Source organism: Simochromis diagramma, unplaced genomic scaffold (genome assembly GCF_900408965.1).
Source record: "Simochromis diagramma unplaced genomic scaffold, fSimDia1.1 OVJJ01000344.1, whole genome shotgun sequence".
Classification (NCBI taxonomy): domain Eukaryota; kingdom Metazoa; phylum Chordata; class Actinopteri; order Cichliformes; family Cichlidae; genus Simochromis; species Simochromis diagramma.
In genome coordinates this window covers 10,390,664-10,406,524 of record NW_024387375.1, presented here as the reverse complement: position 1 = coordinate 10,406,524, position 15,861 = coordinate 10,390,664, and the positions used below count along the sequence as shown (strand labels likewise).

The window sequence follows — 15,861 nt, the reverse complement described above, 5'->3', positions numbered from 1 at the left end:
CTTGTTATCCTGCTGTTTACTTTACCTGACTTTAGTTATCCAGACAGGGAGCAGCTGCAGACTATCTACTCAGCTTACCTGCAGCCAGTTCTCCAGCACAGCCTGGGCAGCCAGGCAGCCTGGGCCAGCACAGGGAAAACACACCAGCTGGCTGGGTCTCTTGTGCAGCTCTATGAACAGGTATTGCATTTCACAGGGTGTTCATTCAAGTTTATAACCAGGTTTGTAAAAACACAGTTTTCCTGAGATGCAAAGAGCATTAAAAAAGGCACAAAGAAATCTGAGTAATTCCAGATTAAAACAGTCTCTATGTGATGCAAAATCACACTGTCCAAGTCCTTGTATTTTCACAGATATCCATTTTTAACTAATGGGTATTAGCCAAGTTCTCTCCAGTCTTTTCAAAAGCACATTAGGTTTTCACATAATTCGTGCTGGTTTTATTACAGGTACAGGCATTACATTGTAGAGACTTGTGCATAAGATAACTTGACACTCAGAAATGTGTCCAGATGAATGCTGAGATTTTGCTTTCATGATGTTAGAAAATATCAGTTAAAGAAATCTGTTGTGTTGTTATTCGCCTTCATAGGAGCTTCTTACTGTTTTATTGCAGCCACAAATGTCAGATATTCTCAGCAATTGTGACATTTTCAAGTAATTATGCATTTGTGTACGCACTTAGGGGGGAATGTTTGTTCTGTTGCTATTTTGATATTGCTCTTCACGCCATTGGATTATTAGGATTATAAATGCAGCGTAGTGATAAATGTGGAAATTCAGGTGCTTATTTTTAATCGTGTCATCTTTTTGCATATCTAGTTTGCGGTAGATAGAAATGTGTAATGAAAAGAGGTTTTATCTGTATCCTATAGATATTTACTCACAGCCACTTTATTAAGTCAAAGTTTGTTTATATAGCACAATTAAAAGACTAGTGTACATCAAAGTGCTTCACAATAAAACCGCAATGCGGGCAGAACAAAGAACCTTATTAGGAACACAGTTTTATCAAGTGATTGTGATGTTCAAGAAACCAGTTTGAGATGATTTGAGCTTTGTGGCATGGTGCTTTATCCTGCTGGAAGCAGCCATCAGAAGACACATACATTGTGGTAATAAAGCATGTGTACAAGGTCAACAAAGAAAATATCCCCCACATCGTTACACCACTACCATTAATAGAAAAAAACGATGGATCTGTTCTATGTTCAAAATAAATTAAGTCATTTTTCTCCCTGTTCTGATGCTCGGTTTGAAGTTCAGTATATGCCTAAATGCTGCCATGTGGTTTTTTGTGTTAACAATCAGTTAATTAAATTGATTAATAAACTGTCTGCTGAGTGTATAATAATATAATATAATAACCCCTTTCTGTATTTTCTTCTTTCCTGTTAGGTAAAAGCCAAGTTCACAGTGGATGACCACAGCCATTATGTGTTTACACCTTGTATTCTCACAGAATGGGTTCTCAGCCTGCTGCGGTATGACCTCACTGCAGGTAACTAAAATCAAACCAAAAATAGATCGATATAAATATGTATGTGTTTTAGCAAACAGAGTAAGATTTATGAGGTTAAGATTTTTCAAATAACACGGCCCAGCCTTCTCTAAGTTAAAAACTTAGGGGACTATTTTGAAGCACTAGTCACTACACATACAAAAGCAGAAGGTTGAATTTAATGACCCACTGATTCACTACTAATTTCTTAGTTTATTCATATTGCTGAGTAACATTAATAATTCCATTTTAATGCCAGAATAATACAAAAAAATACAGCCCCACAGAGTTAGTTACTCGTCTGTGTTCTTTCAGCTCAGAGCCACCGTTTCTGTCTCTCACCTTTTTCCTTCTTTCTGTCGGCCTCTCTCTGATTCCTCTCTTCTCTTTCCCCAGTCCCTTTCTGCCACTCGTCTGTCTCTCACTCTTTCATCATCCTCTCCCTTTGCTGTCCTTTCATCTCTCCTTCTGTCACTCTTTCTCTCCTTCTGCAATGTGTTCCTGCTGTGATAGTGAGTCCAATCATTTATTTTAATTAAACACGTCAGCAGAGAAACTTCCCTTTTCCTGTCCTCATCAGTTTTTACTTTCTTTTTTTCTTTCTGAATTCTCTGCCCGGTTTGCTGCTTACCTTCTTTTTGGTATGTAAAAAAAATCCTTATTCTTTATATTTCTTCTGTGGCTGCGGTGAATTTGAGCTTGAATAAAGTCCTTTAGGCAGTGTTATCTGTGCTTCCTAGTTTTATTTGATGTGTTTTAGAGGTGATGGGTTGATACTGAGACTGGATACTGTCACAGATGCTGACATACCACTTTTACAATTTCACTAAAACATCAGTGTAAAAATGCCAAAAAATAACATATCTTTGAGGCCATTTAAGAACATCTGTTGCCGTTATGTAGAGTATCCACAAGAGAGCACTGACAAGTTTTAGATGGATGCAGCTCGTGGAGCCCATTCTGTATATACTCAGAAATGTACAAATTATAAATTAGAATTGCTTTTTGTTTGTTTTTGTGGTCATTGCTTTTTTATTAAACAACCAATATTGTTAATTATTCATATTAACAAATATCAATATTAGTGTTTGCCTTAAAACTCCAAAATAAGCGAGGATTTATTTGCCTTACTGCTGGTGGCGGAATCATTATAAAGTGGATTTTGGAAATCAAAAGTCATGGGAATAAAAAAAAAAATGCAGGAAAAATTTACATTTATTTATTTTTTCCTGTAATGGTTTTTAGAATTTAATTTGCTAGGAAAACCCCAGAGACAGAACTGTGTCTGTGTTTGTCACTTTTCAGTATTTTCAGGCACCGTCGAAACCAGTGTTCTATAGTATCACAAATCTGGCTTGTCCCTCCAGTTTTCAGCAAGTAGCACTCTGCTGTTTCGTGGGGAAATTTATTACATATGTGTGATCCAGGGAGGTGGTTTTGTCATACTGAGCATTGTCAAAAACAGCCCTTTGACTCATATTAAATCCTGAGTAATAGTGTGATTATTATGAAACTAAATGCCAGGTTTAGGCAGACTAAAATTCGGATTGTATATTTAACGTATACATTTAACTAACACCTGGTATGAGATCACCTAAATATTTAAATTATCGGGGGGGGGGGTCTAACAAATTTTTGTGTAAATGTGTAAAGGTCTTTTTTTAACTATATTCTGTTAAGTCTTAATTCATATATGTGTGTGTGTGTGTATCTCACTTGTTCCCTTTAGCTCAATCTAATGTGACAGACAGCGTGTTGGAGGTGGTAGCATACGAGGCCAGGAGGCTCTTCAGAGACCGACTAGTTTCCTCCAAAGACCTTCACACCTTTGATAACATCCTCTCCTCCATCATACGAGGGGACTGGAGCTCTGATGCTCTAGATAACATGACTGGTATGGGATGGCTGTGCTCTTGCTTCTAAGTCATAAGCCAAATATTAGGTCTGACCATGAAAGACTATTACTGAACGAGGCTTTTAAGCAGTTAATGTCAGTATTACTGGCTGGGCATGTCTGAATGAAAGCAGTATATGATTAGAGCGCTTTTTGACAGCTCTGCATATATATTTACTAGGGGTGCAACGATACACAAAATTCACGGTTCGGTTCGGTTCGATACTTTGGTGTCACGGTTCGATATTTTTTCGATACAAAAAAATGTTCATGCCTTTTTAATTTGTCATTTATTAAAATTATAAATATATATTTTAACTCAAAAGTACAGTTTTTAAATTTAACCCTAACCCTTGTGCGTGTTTTTTTTATTTTGACAGCGAATGCGCACCTGCGGACCACTTATGTGCAGCCCCGGTTATATAGCTCATCATATTGCAGCCACAGAAATTCTTTTGTCCATGAAACCATAAAGCTGCACTTTCTTTTTGCCTTATAGTCTGATTTGTCATAACTTCTCCGTTTTGTGGTAAGCTTTTCTTTGGCTGTCACTTCTTCACCCTGACCTGTCTTATTTGGCTCAGCAGAACTGAAATATATATCGTGCTGCTTTTACACACGCACTCACATAAGCTCAGCGATTCTCTGCGCGATCAACCTCTCACATGTTTAAGCTTGCTGCGGGAGATTTCACTTGTCATGTTTGCATAGTAAGCTAACGATTAATAAGACGATGTCAGAGGAATTGGTGCGCAAATTATCATCACTCACAGATCAGTGCTGTCGCTCTCTATACACAGTTCGCACGATTGCAAAGTGTGTTAGGGAAAATATTCTAAAACACTTCTTCAGTAAAGACTCAGAGAAGAGAAACACACAGAGTTCTTGCTAGCAAGGGCAGTCTCAGAGACTCGCCCTGAGCTTTGCCCTGGTCTTTATTTATACTTCAGTGGTGTGTGTGTGTGTGTGTGTGTGTGTGTGTGTGTGTGTGTGTGTGTGTGTGTGTGTGTGTGTGTGTGTGTGTGTGTGTGTGTGTCCTGCTGATCAAAGGGTCATAAAAGCACAAAAGGTACATCCTTGGTCAGGAAAGGGTAGTCTCCCCCTCACCCTAAATAACATGGTGAGGAAGTCCAGCAGTTCATCTATATGTAAAGAAGCACTTAAACTAAAACAAACGTAGCTACGTTAATCCTGCCGTAAAACAATAAGAGAAAGTATGACCTCTCTCGTGCTCCCAGGATGTGGGTGTGCATTCTAGTGTGGAATACACACCAAGCCTTTGCAGCCTGTTAGAGATCACACACAATTAATTATATGCCTCTAAGTATACATGGTTGAATATTTCCTAATACAAATAACTACATGCAGTACTCTACCATATGCAAACTTATATCACTAAAAGATTATACTGACTACTAAATACAATTTTCCATTGACATTCCCTCCTGTTGTCAGAAAAACTTTAAGTGAAATACCAGTTTGTCATTAATCACACAAAGTTAATGTCAATATTACTGGCTGGGCATGTCTGAATGAAAGCAGTATATGATTAGAGCACTTTTTGACAGCTCTGCATATATATTTACTAGGGGTGCAACGATACACAAAATTCACGGTTCGGTTCGGTTCGATACTTTGGTGTCACGGTTCGATATTTTTTCGATACAAAAAAATGTTCATGCCTTTTTAATTTGTCATTTATTAAAATTATAAATATATATTTTAACTCAAAAGTACAGTTTTTAAATTTAACCCTAACCCTTGTGCGTGTTTTTTTATTTTGACAGCGAATGCGCACCTGCGGACCACTTATGTGCAGCCCCGGTTATATAGCTCGTCATATTGCAGCCACAGAAATTCTTTTGTCCATGAAACCATAAAGCTGCACTTTCTTTTTGCCTTATAGTCTGATTTGTCATAACTTCTCCGTTTTGTGGTAAGCTTTTCTTTGGCTGTCACTTCTTCACCCTGACCTGTCTTATTTGGCTCAGCAGAACTAAAATATATATCGTGCTGCTTTTACACACGCACTCACATAAGCTCAGCGATTCTCTGCGCGATCAACCTCTCACATGTTTAAGCTTGCTGCGGGAGATTTCACTTGTCATGTTTGCATAGTAAGCTAACGATTAATAAGACGATGTCAGAGGAATTGGTGCACAAATTATCATCACTCACAGATCAGTGCTGTCGCTCTCTATACACAGTTCGCACGATTGCAAAGTGAAAGCAAAAAACAAGCGCAAATTCAAACGCGATTACAATATGTCACATATTGACAGTGGCTCACCAATGCCAATGACATAATTACCCAGCTACATTTCTGAAAGAATGCAAAAGCATTGACATATATTTTTCCTTCCTACAATAGCCCGACGGGCAGGGCAGAGATAGATTTTGGTAGCCCGACTGAAAAAATTGCTAGCTCCAGGACGTCGGGCTAGCGATATTGCAAGCCCTGTATCTGATTGAGGAATCACTCATCTTTGGAAAAGAGAGTTTATTACAGAGAAATGGCTCTTTCCAAAATAAAAGCTATACTATCCGCTTCTTCTGGGCTATATTCTCAGCAGCATAAGGAGAATCATGTGCTAACAGCTGTCTAAATGACTCGGCTAAAGTTATTAGCATGCTTGTTGTTTTTGTCTTTGCACTAGGATGATGTCGGCGTAAATGTGCAGTCATATTCGTTGTGTTCCCACTAGTGCCTTCAGGTTGATCTCGTTGAAATGACCTTAACGCCACAACACAGCAAATCTCCGTTAACAAGCTACTGCCGATCGCCCCGTGCATGGGGCTAGACGGCCAACACGTTAACGAGCTAACTGCGCTAACACACTAGTTCCCACCCATGTAATTGAGCATTGCATGGCACATCCAACATACTGTTTTACTTTAGTCCATGACTCGCTTACCTTCAGGGTCATACGTCACATGGAAACCAAAATAATTCCAAACGCCAGATCTGAATGTTGCAAGGAGAGCTTAACTTCTGTCTTGCTAGCTTGCCCTGCGCTCTTCCTTCTGACTATGCTGTCTGTGTTGAGCGCTCAGTGGATCTGCGCTCGACAGTGCAGCCTAGGCGGAGTAGTCGAACGCAGATTCACTGAGCGCTCAACACAGACAGCATCGTCAGAAGGAAAGTTGATAAAATAAATTACAAATGTTGTATTGTTCGATACATATGCGTACCGAACCGAAAGCACTGTATCGAACGGTTCAATATCGATACGAATATCGTTGCACCCCTAATATTTACACGTGGCAATATCTCTGTTAATGGTCTGTTTTGAATACTAAACTAGTAATGATTTTAATTATTGATTTTTTTCCCATTTGCTTTGCTTGCTTTCAGTGTGTCAACAGAGCCAACTCTGTGCCTAGTAATATGTCTTATTCACTGATTGATAAAGTTCTGAGATTTCTTCTGGATAATACCAGAAGGTCATCTAGTGTTGTCCATGTTGTACACAAGCTTTACTTTGGACGCTGTGATGTCAAAAAGATTAGAGTAAAAGATAAACCCCGACACTTCTGTTCCCTGAAGGAGAGGAACGAGGTACAACACGTAAGTATGGGATATCACCCCCTTGCGTGTCCTGGCTGAAGAAACCTTTGTTCACGCCTTTAAAGCAGATGACGTGCGCAAGGCCCCGCCTATAACGACCAACCGATAAAACTGGACAAACGTGTGCGGTGATGCCCAACTAGCTGCCGCACAAATATCAGCTACAGGCACCCCTTTAAAAAGAGCCCATGAGGTCGCTATCCCCCTGGTGGAATGAGCTCTCACCCCCTGGGTACAGCACCAAAGCAAGACCTTTGGTGCTGTACGCCAGCGAGATAGCTTCTATACTCCAGTGGGACAGCCTCTGTTTAGACAGAGCTCTACCTCTAGTTGGATTAGTGAAGCAGACAAACAGCTGGTCACATAAATGCACATGCGTAGCACACGCACTGGACAAAGAGATCCAAAGCATCCTCCTCTGCTCCTCAGATGCAAAAGGAGGGGAGCAAAAGCTCAGCAACTCAAACTCCATTGAGCTATAAGATGCAGGCATGATCTTGGGAAAATAGGCAGCATTTGGACGCAATACGACCTTGTGGTCATCAGGAGAGAACTGTGTGCAGGAGGGATGCACAGACAGCGAATGAAGGTCACCCACTCGCTTTGCCAAAGCCAAAGCGAGAAGTAATGCAGTCTTATATGATCCATAGACTCAATGGGTTCAAACGGGGGGCTACAAAGGGCCTCCAGCACCAAAGACAAGTCCGAAGCAGGGACACTGGACTTAAGCACGGGTCTCAGCCGGCGAACCTGTTTCAGAAAATGTATGGCGAGGGGATGTGCACCTGGTGTCACCCCGTCAAAACCAATATGACAAGCAGATATAGCTGCTAAATAAACCTTAATTGTCAAAAATGAAAGGCCCTTATCCAGCAGCTCCTGCAGAAATGTCAAAACATCCACAATAGAGCACTGAAATGGGAGAGTGTGGCGGACCTGGCACCATTGCTCGAAGGCTCGCCATTTGTAAGCGTACAAGCCTCTAGTAGATGAGGCCTTAGCGCTCTGAATTGTCGCTATCACACTAGGTGGCAAACCCTTAGCAATCAAATTTAACCTCTCAGCAGGTAAGCATGAAGGCGCCACAGATCTGGCCGCGGATGAACCACTTCTCCTACCGCTGAGAGAGGAGGTCCCTGCAGAGAGGAAACTGCCAAGGACCTGCTGCTAGCAGGCTGATTATCTCTGCATACCACGACCTTGTGAGCCACCAAGGGGCCACTAGAATCAGAGAGAGAGACTGCCGACGCACTCTCTCTAGAACTGGCGATATCATTTCCACTGGGGGAAATGCATACAGGAGCACATCTGGCCATTGGTGCGCTAGTGCGTCCATGCCCAAGGGTGCATCGTGGTCGATTATGGAGAAGAACAGGGGGCAGTGAGTATTTACCCTGGAGGTAAAAAGATCTATTTGCGCCTTGCCAAATAGATCCCAAATCTGAGCCACTATTAAAGGGTGTAACCTCCATTCTATCACCAGAGAGAATGGAGGACCCCCCCCCCCATGGAGAGAAGGTCTGGCCCCAGGTTCAGGTGGCCCTTAGAGACACAGCTCTAAGTGGTTGATGTGCAGCTCATGCTGGGCTGCTGACCATATCCCTCTCACTGATGCACCCTCACACAGCTCTCCACACCCTCTTAGGGAAGCATCTGAGGACACCATTTTGCAAAACAACACCCTCCCAATCGAAGAGCCCTGATGCAGCAGCCCGGGCTCCCTCCAACGACGGAGAGCTAGCATGCAAGATGCGGTTACCGTCAGCCTCCTCCGGAGGTGACGCAATGCAAACAGGCGGTGAGAGAGAGTCCAGCGTTGAAACGCTCTCATCTTTAACTGTCCAAGTGGCACTATGGCGATCATAGATGACATCATGCCCAACAAATGTAATATCGTCTGGAAACGCAGTCTGCGTCCCAGCTGAAACTGAGCGAGGCAGCGATTAAACCAGCCACTCTGTTCTCAGACAAACGTGCTGGAAAGCGAGCATATTTCCAAACCGAGGAAAGAAATCAGCTGACTCGGGATTAGCGAGCTCTTTTGAAAGTTCACAGAGAACCCCAGTGTCTGAATGTGTGACAGAACCAGCGACAGCTGTGTCTCCGCCTGCTCTCTGGAGCAAGCTATGAGAGCCCAGTCGTCTAGGTAGGCTAAGATGCGGATGCCTCTCTCTCTGAGGGGCGGTAGCGCTGCTTCGGCACATTTCGCAAAGGTGCGAGGAGCAAGCGACAGCCCGAACGGCAGCACTAGGTATTCGTAGGCTATGCCCTCGAATGCAAACCTCAGAAACTGCCTGTGTTTCGGGTGTATAGCCACAATAAAATAAGCGTCTGTTAGATCAATTGTTGCAAACCAATCTCCCGGGCCGACTGCATTCAAGAGTTGTCTGAGTGTTAGCATCTTGAACCTGTACGTTCGTAGATATGTGTTCAAGACTCGCAGGTCGAGGATGGGACGAAGCCCTCCCCCTTTTTTTGGAACAACAAAATAACGGCTGTACCAGATTTTGTCTGTCTCCGAAGTGGGGACCACTCGTATTGCTCTTTTCTGCAATAGCGCCTTTATTTCGTCTCTGAGTATCATGGCTGCCTCGATGCCGACAGTCGTGTTTACGAGTCTCCGGAAACGAGACAGTTTTACCCAGAACCGGTAACCCATGGCAAAGGTTCGCAGCACCCACAGAGAGGGGGCGCAAGCGCGCCACTGAGGGAAGTGAGCAGCCAGCCGGCTGACCTGCAGCACCGACGGCGGGGCGTTGTCGCCCCCCAGTGTGTCTGCAGGGGACTGCACCACCTGCCTGACCTGGCTCATTCTGCCTGCAGGCTGAGCATTTGTGATTGTTTGAGAATAAACAACACTCTTTATTGACTGTAACATGGAAACATGTACATTCACACATTTTGTTGGATGCACCTTTTCTGGGGCACAACAATGGAAAAACAGCAGGAACACTTGATGTGGTCACCTGAACATTTAACACACCTGAACAGGGAGTTACAACCTGAGGCATTTTGTGTGCAGGGGGTTTGTGCTTGGGAGAGTCAGAGTGTTAGGACATCGACTGGATAATTCTCGTCTTCAGACTCAGAAAGGAGAGGGTCATGCCGTGCGACAGCCAAGCGTCCCCAGCACTTTTTCCACAAACGTCACCCATCTTTCCAGGGTCGAGCGCCAGAGCTGGCGACAAAACGCACAGGCTTTGGGCTCCGTCAACGCTCTCCTAGTGTGGACGACCCCCAGGCAGACAGGGTAGGCATTGTGCTGTTTGCTGTCGTGCAAAGAGAAACCGCATCCCTGAGGAAGGGCCATGCACATGTCATCACACGTCATCTGCCCTGAAGGTGTGAATAAAGGTTTCTTCAGCCAGGACACGCGAGAGCGTGATATCCCATACTTATGTGTTGTACCGAGTGAATTGACTGAAAGGGAACCAGCTCACTGTGTTAGCAATAATACTATGTATTGTGTTTAATAATGTGCTTTACAGCAGTCTGGAAATCTGTGAAAAGATCTAGCTTTTGCTAGCTTTTGTCATAAAAATAGCACTGAAAACCCTTATAGAGAAAACTGGCTCGGTTACAAAGAGGCAGACAAATCAAGAACAGGTCTTGGCTGCTTAATAAATATAATATAATAACATATTTGTACCCAAGGCCCTTGAATGTGCTTAACAAAGGTGTCCAGTTCTGGCAACTATGAAGCACAGACAGAAACTTAAAAGATAATTGATCTTTTTATCACATCGGCTCATGAGGCTAGGGTGTCATGTCAAGAACTAACTAAGTAAAAGTTCAGCCAATAATGTGTAGAAAGCTTTTAAATCCAGTCTACATTTTAATCTAATCAGCTTGTAGATTGCCTTGTATCCCCAGTGAGGAATGCCTCTCCCAGACTGTGGCCACCTGGAAAACAGGGATTGCAAAAACAAAAATTTCTCGTGCACAAGTTGCTTATAAAGGCACAAACTACATTTGAGAATACAATTTGATGTCTGTTTGTTTGTCAACAACATTGTGCAACAATTACCCACCCTCATTTTAGGAAATCTGGTGAAGATGTGAATCATGGGCAAAGTAAAAACCCATCAAAGCTGATTGCAGATCTGGATCACTTTCTTTGAACTGACAAAATGGGCCATTTAGCCCTGATGGTGGATGCACTCTCTGCACTTCTGTGTTTCATACACAGTTGATTGCTAGTACAACACTGTCTATGCAGCACTTTTATTTTTTCATAGACAACCTCCATGTAATTTAACATGTCCACTAATAGTCTGTTATTTTGTCTGTTTGCAGATGGTTTCTATGTGACATGGGGAGCGTCTGAGGGGGCTGTGATCACTCCTGGCCAGTCTCTGCCTCCTCATGGCAAACAACTGGGACGCCTGGACTCTACTGATTTAAAACAAGTTATACAGAAGGTACGCAGTAAGGGACTGTTGTTAGACTTGTTGGATTAACTGTGGACAGAAAGATGTGTCTACACAGTGATACAGCAACTATAGGGATTTACTCTTTATTCTTCTTAGCTAAAACACTGATATGGTCCTTATGTGCAAATGCGCTAATACAATAAATCATCAGTATATCAATAGCATTTTAGACAGGATAATCTGCACTAGTGTCATATTTTGCTAAAAAAGCTTAAACTTTTTACCTAATTTAAAGTAAAAAAAAAAAAATGGTACTGCCACTTTGCTTTAGTAAATTTATAAACTCCTGTTTTTGTGCTTCTGTTTTCATCGTCATGTCTCACTCTGTGTTTGCATTTCTTTGTCTTTGTTTTCTTATTTTCACTTCATTGTGTTTGCTGCTGTGTACCTCCTTCACCTGTGTGTCTGTTCCTCGTTTTCCTCTAGGGAGTCGTGCTGTACAGTCGAGATAACAGAGAGCTGGATCTTCTCCTGTTCTGGGAAGTGTGCGACTTTGTGTCCAGGGTAGATCGGGTCCTAAGCAGACCTGGTGGGTCTCTGCTTTTGGCAGGGCGCAGCGGAGTGGGTCGGCACACAGCCACGTGCCTGGTGTCACACATGCACGGATACACGTTGTTTACTCCAAAAATCTCCCGTGGTTACACCCTGAAGCATTTCAACAGTGATCTCAAGACGGTAAGTGGATTTCCTTTATTAGATTTTATCTCTTTATCTGGTTCACATTATACTTTAATAAATTGCATTTGCAAAATGCTCTTAGAGATAATCACACGTTACACACTAATCCTGCAGGCTATACGGTTCCTATTCTGAAGAACTGCCTGTCGAGCATTTGTGTGTTTTTTCAGATTGAGTGACACCTATAATTACCATTAAAAGTGAATAGTTACTGAAAAAAGAATTTTCTGTCGTTTTAGTTGATTTTTATGCATTAAATCAGTACCCATTATCATATGTTGACAGTTGTCTCACTTTGCAGAGGTTTAAGCATAAACTATGTAATCTCAGCTGATGGCACTATATAATATATTTGTGTGGATACTGTGTGATTAGGTGATGCAGCTGGCAGGTCTGGAGGGCCAACAGGTGGTTTTACTATTAGAGGACTATCAGTTTGTCCACCCAGCTTTCTTAGAGATGGTGAACAGCCTGCTATCATCAGGTATGTGTTGTGTTTATTTATGCTTTTGCCTTATTTTTTTTATTTATAGAAACGTGAGTTATTGGGACTCAAGAAATTGTAGCTTCATTTAAGAGTTAATGTTTAAACTGCGATTGTCACACTGCAAACCTTAAACAGTATTTGCAATATATAGCTGGACTATGGTTTTAGATGGGTTTATGTTCTGATAGAAGAAATTTTTTGACCTTTGGGTTTAGTCAGACCAGAATTTTCTTCCTGCTCACAGACTTCATGCTAGGCTAACCATCCAACCATCCCCCACTCCAGCTTCACTCTGAGCAGACAGATCTGAGTGGTTATTGGGTGATATTGTTCATCTTGCGTACAAAGTCTTGTCAAATGACTTTCAGCTCTAATTCAAGGGGTTTACCAAAAGTATTTCATTTACTGTTCAGGAATCATTTTCAGAGTCTCAAAAGTAACTGGACAAACTACCAAAATTTTAAATATGAGCATTGTTTTTAATGTTCAGTTTCATCTGGAAAAAGTGTACTTTGCTGGGTTGAGATCAGGTAATCATTGAACAAGAAGAAGGAAGAAAGAAATGTGTGTCTCCTAAAATTATAAACTATATATGAGATGTGCATTTGAATATGGATCATACACTCAAGAATTTTCTCTGTTGTAGTTAAGTTGTAGTTCTAATGTATCCTGGGGACATTTTTCAGGTGAAGTTCCAGGTCTATATACCCCTGAGGAACTGGAGCCACTCCTCTCGTCACTGAAAGATGGTGCTTCCCAGGATGGATTCACCGGACCTCTCTACAACTATTTCTCTCACAGTCAGTATTGTGGGTTTTATTGACAGCATGGTCCCTCTGTCTTTCTGTTGTTCATTGTTCCTTCATTAGGGCCTCTTCTCACTGTAAACCTCTATTATATGTGACATTTTGTTACAGAGATTGTTTTTCCTGTTTTTCTCCTTGATTATATCCGACTGTGTTCTTCTGCTTCATTGCTGCGCACTGTTGTTGGTACTGTATAAATGCTGCAATGTCACAGAGGTTACTGCTTGTGAATCAAATCAATAACCATTATTGGCAAAGTAAAACCACTAAAGAGCTTACTCCTCACCTTTTCTTTCCAACTCTGCCAGATACGAGTTAATAAAGATGCTATTAGTGATAATACCAATGCCTGTCATTGTCCCACACCGTGTCTGTCTTTCATCAAAGTTTCCTGATGAATTCCCTTCACCACTGTCTCACATCCCACTCAGGAATCCAGCAGAACCTCCACATTGTTCTGATCATGGACTCCTCCAACTCTAACTTCACCATTAACTGTGAGAGCAACCCAGCTTTTTACCGCAAGTGCTCTGTCCAGTGGATGGAAGGATGGTCTGAAAGCAGCATGAAAAAGGTTAATATCAGAACAGCAAGATCAAAATAGACATTAAATTATCAGTTGTTAATAAAGCTCACGCTAAGTGTTGCTTATGAGATTAGCAATGCACATTCCTTCCAACCTTTAAAGACAGACCTGTGTAATTCTGCTCTACTAATGTCTGTTGACCTAATACAGCAGCCCTAAATAATGAATTGGTTTTCTCTCATTGTTGGAATTTTAAAATTGAAAACTTTTTTTTTTTTTTACTTTACAGGTTATTTTTAAAAATCAAGGTGTTGCGGTCATATTTGTGCACACATCAGTTCTTTTATAGTCACATTTGCAAATCTGGTAAACCTAAACATGTTGCTTGTCAGATACCCGAGCTGTTGTTGGCAAAAACTGAGCAGGGAGGGGAGGAGACCGAAAGAGAAAAGGGCAGCAAGAGGAAAAGCTCAGGTAAGCACATGAACATTAAGTCACAGTTCATGAATGATTGATGATCTCTGGACTTAAAATGTTGTCAGATAGCTGATAAATATGCCGATGCAGAATTCTGTACATGCGAAGCTATCACCTTCACAATGTGAGTGACTTTGAAATAGGAGTGATGACAAAGTGCATTTGAGCCATTTTATAGTTGTTCATGCTGTTGGCATGATTAATCACATTGAAAAACGTAAAAAATAGAACTGGTCAATGTTGTTTAAACTAATAAATAGAAAATAAATACGGGACTGATTATCTATTTATCTACAGTGTAATAGTACTCACAGACTGCGCAACACTTTGTTGAAGCACCTTTGGCAGCAATCAAGTCTTTTTGAGTGTGATGCTATAAGCTGGCGCATCTATTTTTGGGCAGTTTTTCCCATTCTTTGTTGTAAAACCTCTCAAGCTCCATCAGGTGGATAGGGAGGGTGTGTCGATGCACAGCCATTTTCAGATCTCTCCAGAGATGTTCAGTCGGGTTTCGGTGTCTGATTCCCTTCAGACATGAGACTCTGCATTCAGGCCAAAGAGTTCAATGTTTGTTTCGTCAGACCAGAGAGTTTTGTTTCTATGGTCTGAGAGTCTTTCAGGCAAACTCCAGGTGGGCTATCCTCTTACTGAGGAGGGGCTTCCATCTGAACAGTCTACCATAAAGGCTTTTATTGTTATTATTAGTATTATTATTATTGTTATTATTATTATTATTATTATTATTATTTTATTTTTTTTATTTATTTGTTTGTTTATTTTATTTTACTCATATTTCCATTTAGTCACTACCATGCGATAAATTAAGATGAATTATCTTATTTTATTAACAGTAGTAGTATCATAAGCTTATAATACTTAGACATATTTAATGGCTCTATATTTTTAGTGTAATCAGAATGACTTTATATCAACTTTTTCTCTTTGTACATCTTTTTTTTCACCTGTGACTCTCAGGAGGGTCTGGGCAGGGGGATCTGTGCCGATTGTTCTTGATGGTCCATGAGTCATGCCGCGAACACGGTGCAACACCGAGCAAGTACATGGCCTTTCTGCACGTTTACGCCGCATTATACAGTCGGAAGCAAAAGCAGCTTACTACAAGACAGCAGCATCTGCAGGTAAAATTGCAAATCTACCCTGTGATACAGAATTATAAGTAGTATGACTTTTACTACTTCCGTAAGAAGCAACTTATTTTCGGAACAACTGATGAGAATTGTTTATCCTAGACTTGAAAATCGATAGATCTACACATAAAATAGATCTATTTGATTTGACTTTTAGTGACAATAAGAGTTTTAAAAGAGCCTTGCGGTGAAAACGACACACAGCAAATAAAAGACATAGATTAGAGAAGTTATTTGGTTTTTGGAACTGTATCCAGCCCTGATAGATGAGCTTGGGCCCAGCATTCATCCTGTGTAGTATTTTATTTAAAGTTTTACTGCAGTTTTACACACTGATATGAGA

The 15,861-nt window shown here is 41.4% G+C and overlaps 1 protein-coding gene across 3 annotated transcripts in view; it reads left to right on the top strand.

The window, feature by feature from the left end:
- Positions 1–15,861, top strand: part of LOC120719480 (cytoplasmic dynein 2 heavy chain 1) — a 118,022-nt gene that overhangs the window by 33,984 nt on the left and 68,177 nt on the right. For 2 of the 3 annotated variants that reach the window (XM_040008668.1, XM_040008670.1), the window contains exons 50-59: positions 36–180; positions 1,399–1,501; positions 3,231–3,395; positions 11,260–11,384; positions 11,823–12,071; positions 12,450–12,558; positions 13,248–13,361; positions 13,799–13,941; positions 14,286–14,367; positions 15,346–15,509. In XM_040008668.1, the coding sequence (XP_039864602.1) occupies positions 36–180; positions 1,399–1,501; positions 3,231–3,395; positions 11,260–11,384; positions 11,823–12,071; positions 12,450–12,558; positions 13,248–13,361; positions 13,799–13,941; positions 14,286–14,367; positions 15,346–15,509 (1,399 nt within the window). The remainder of the gene's footprint in view (positions 1–35; positions 181–1,398; positions 1,502–3,230; positions 3,396–11,259; positions 11,385–11,822; positions 12,072–12,449; positions 12,559–13,247; positions 13,362–13,798; positions 13,942–14,285; positions 14,368–15,345; positions 15,510–15,861) is intronic. The other variant, XM_040008669.1, reaches the window with a different exon arrangement.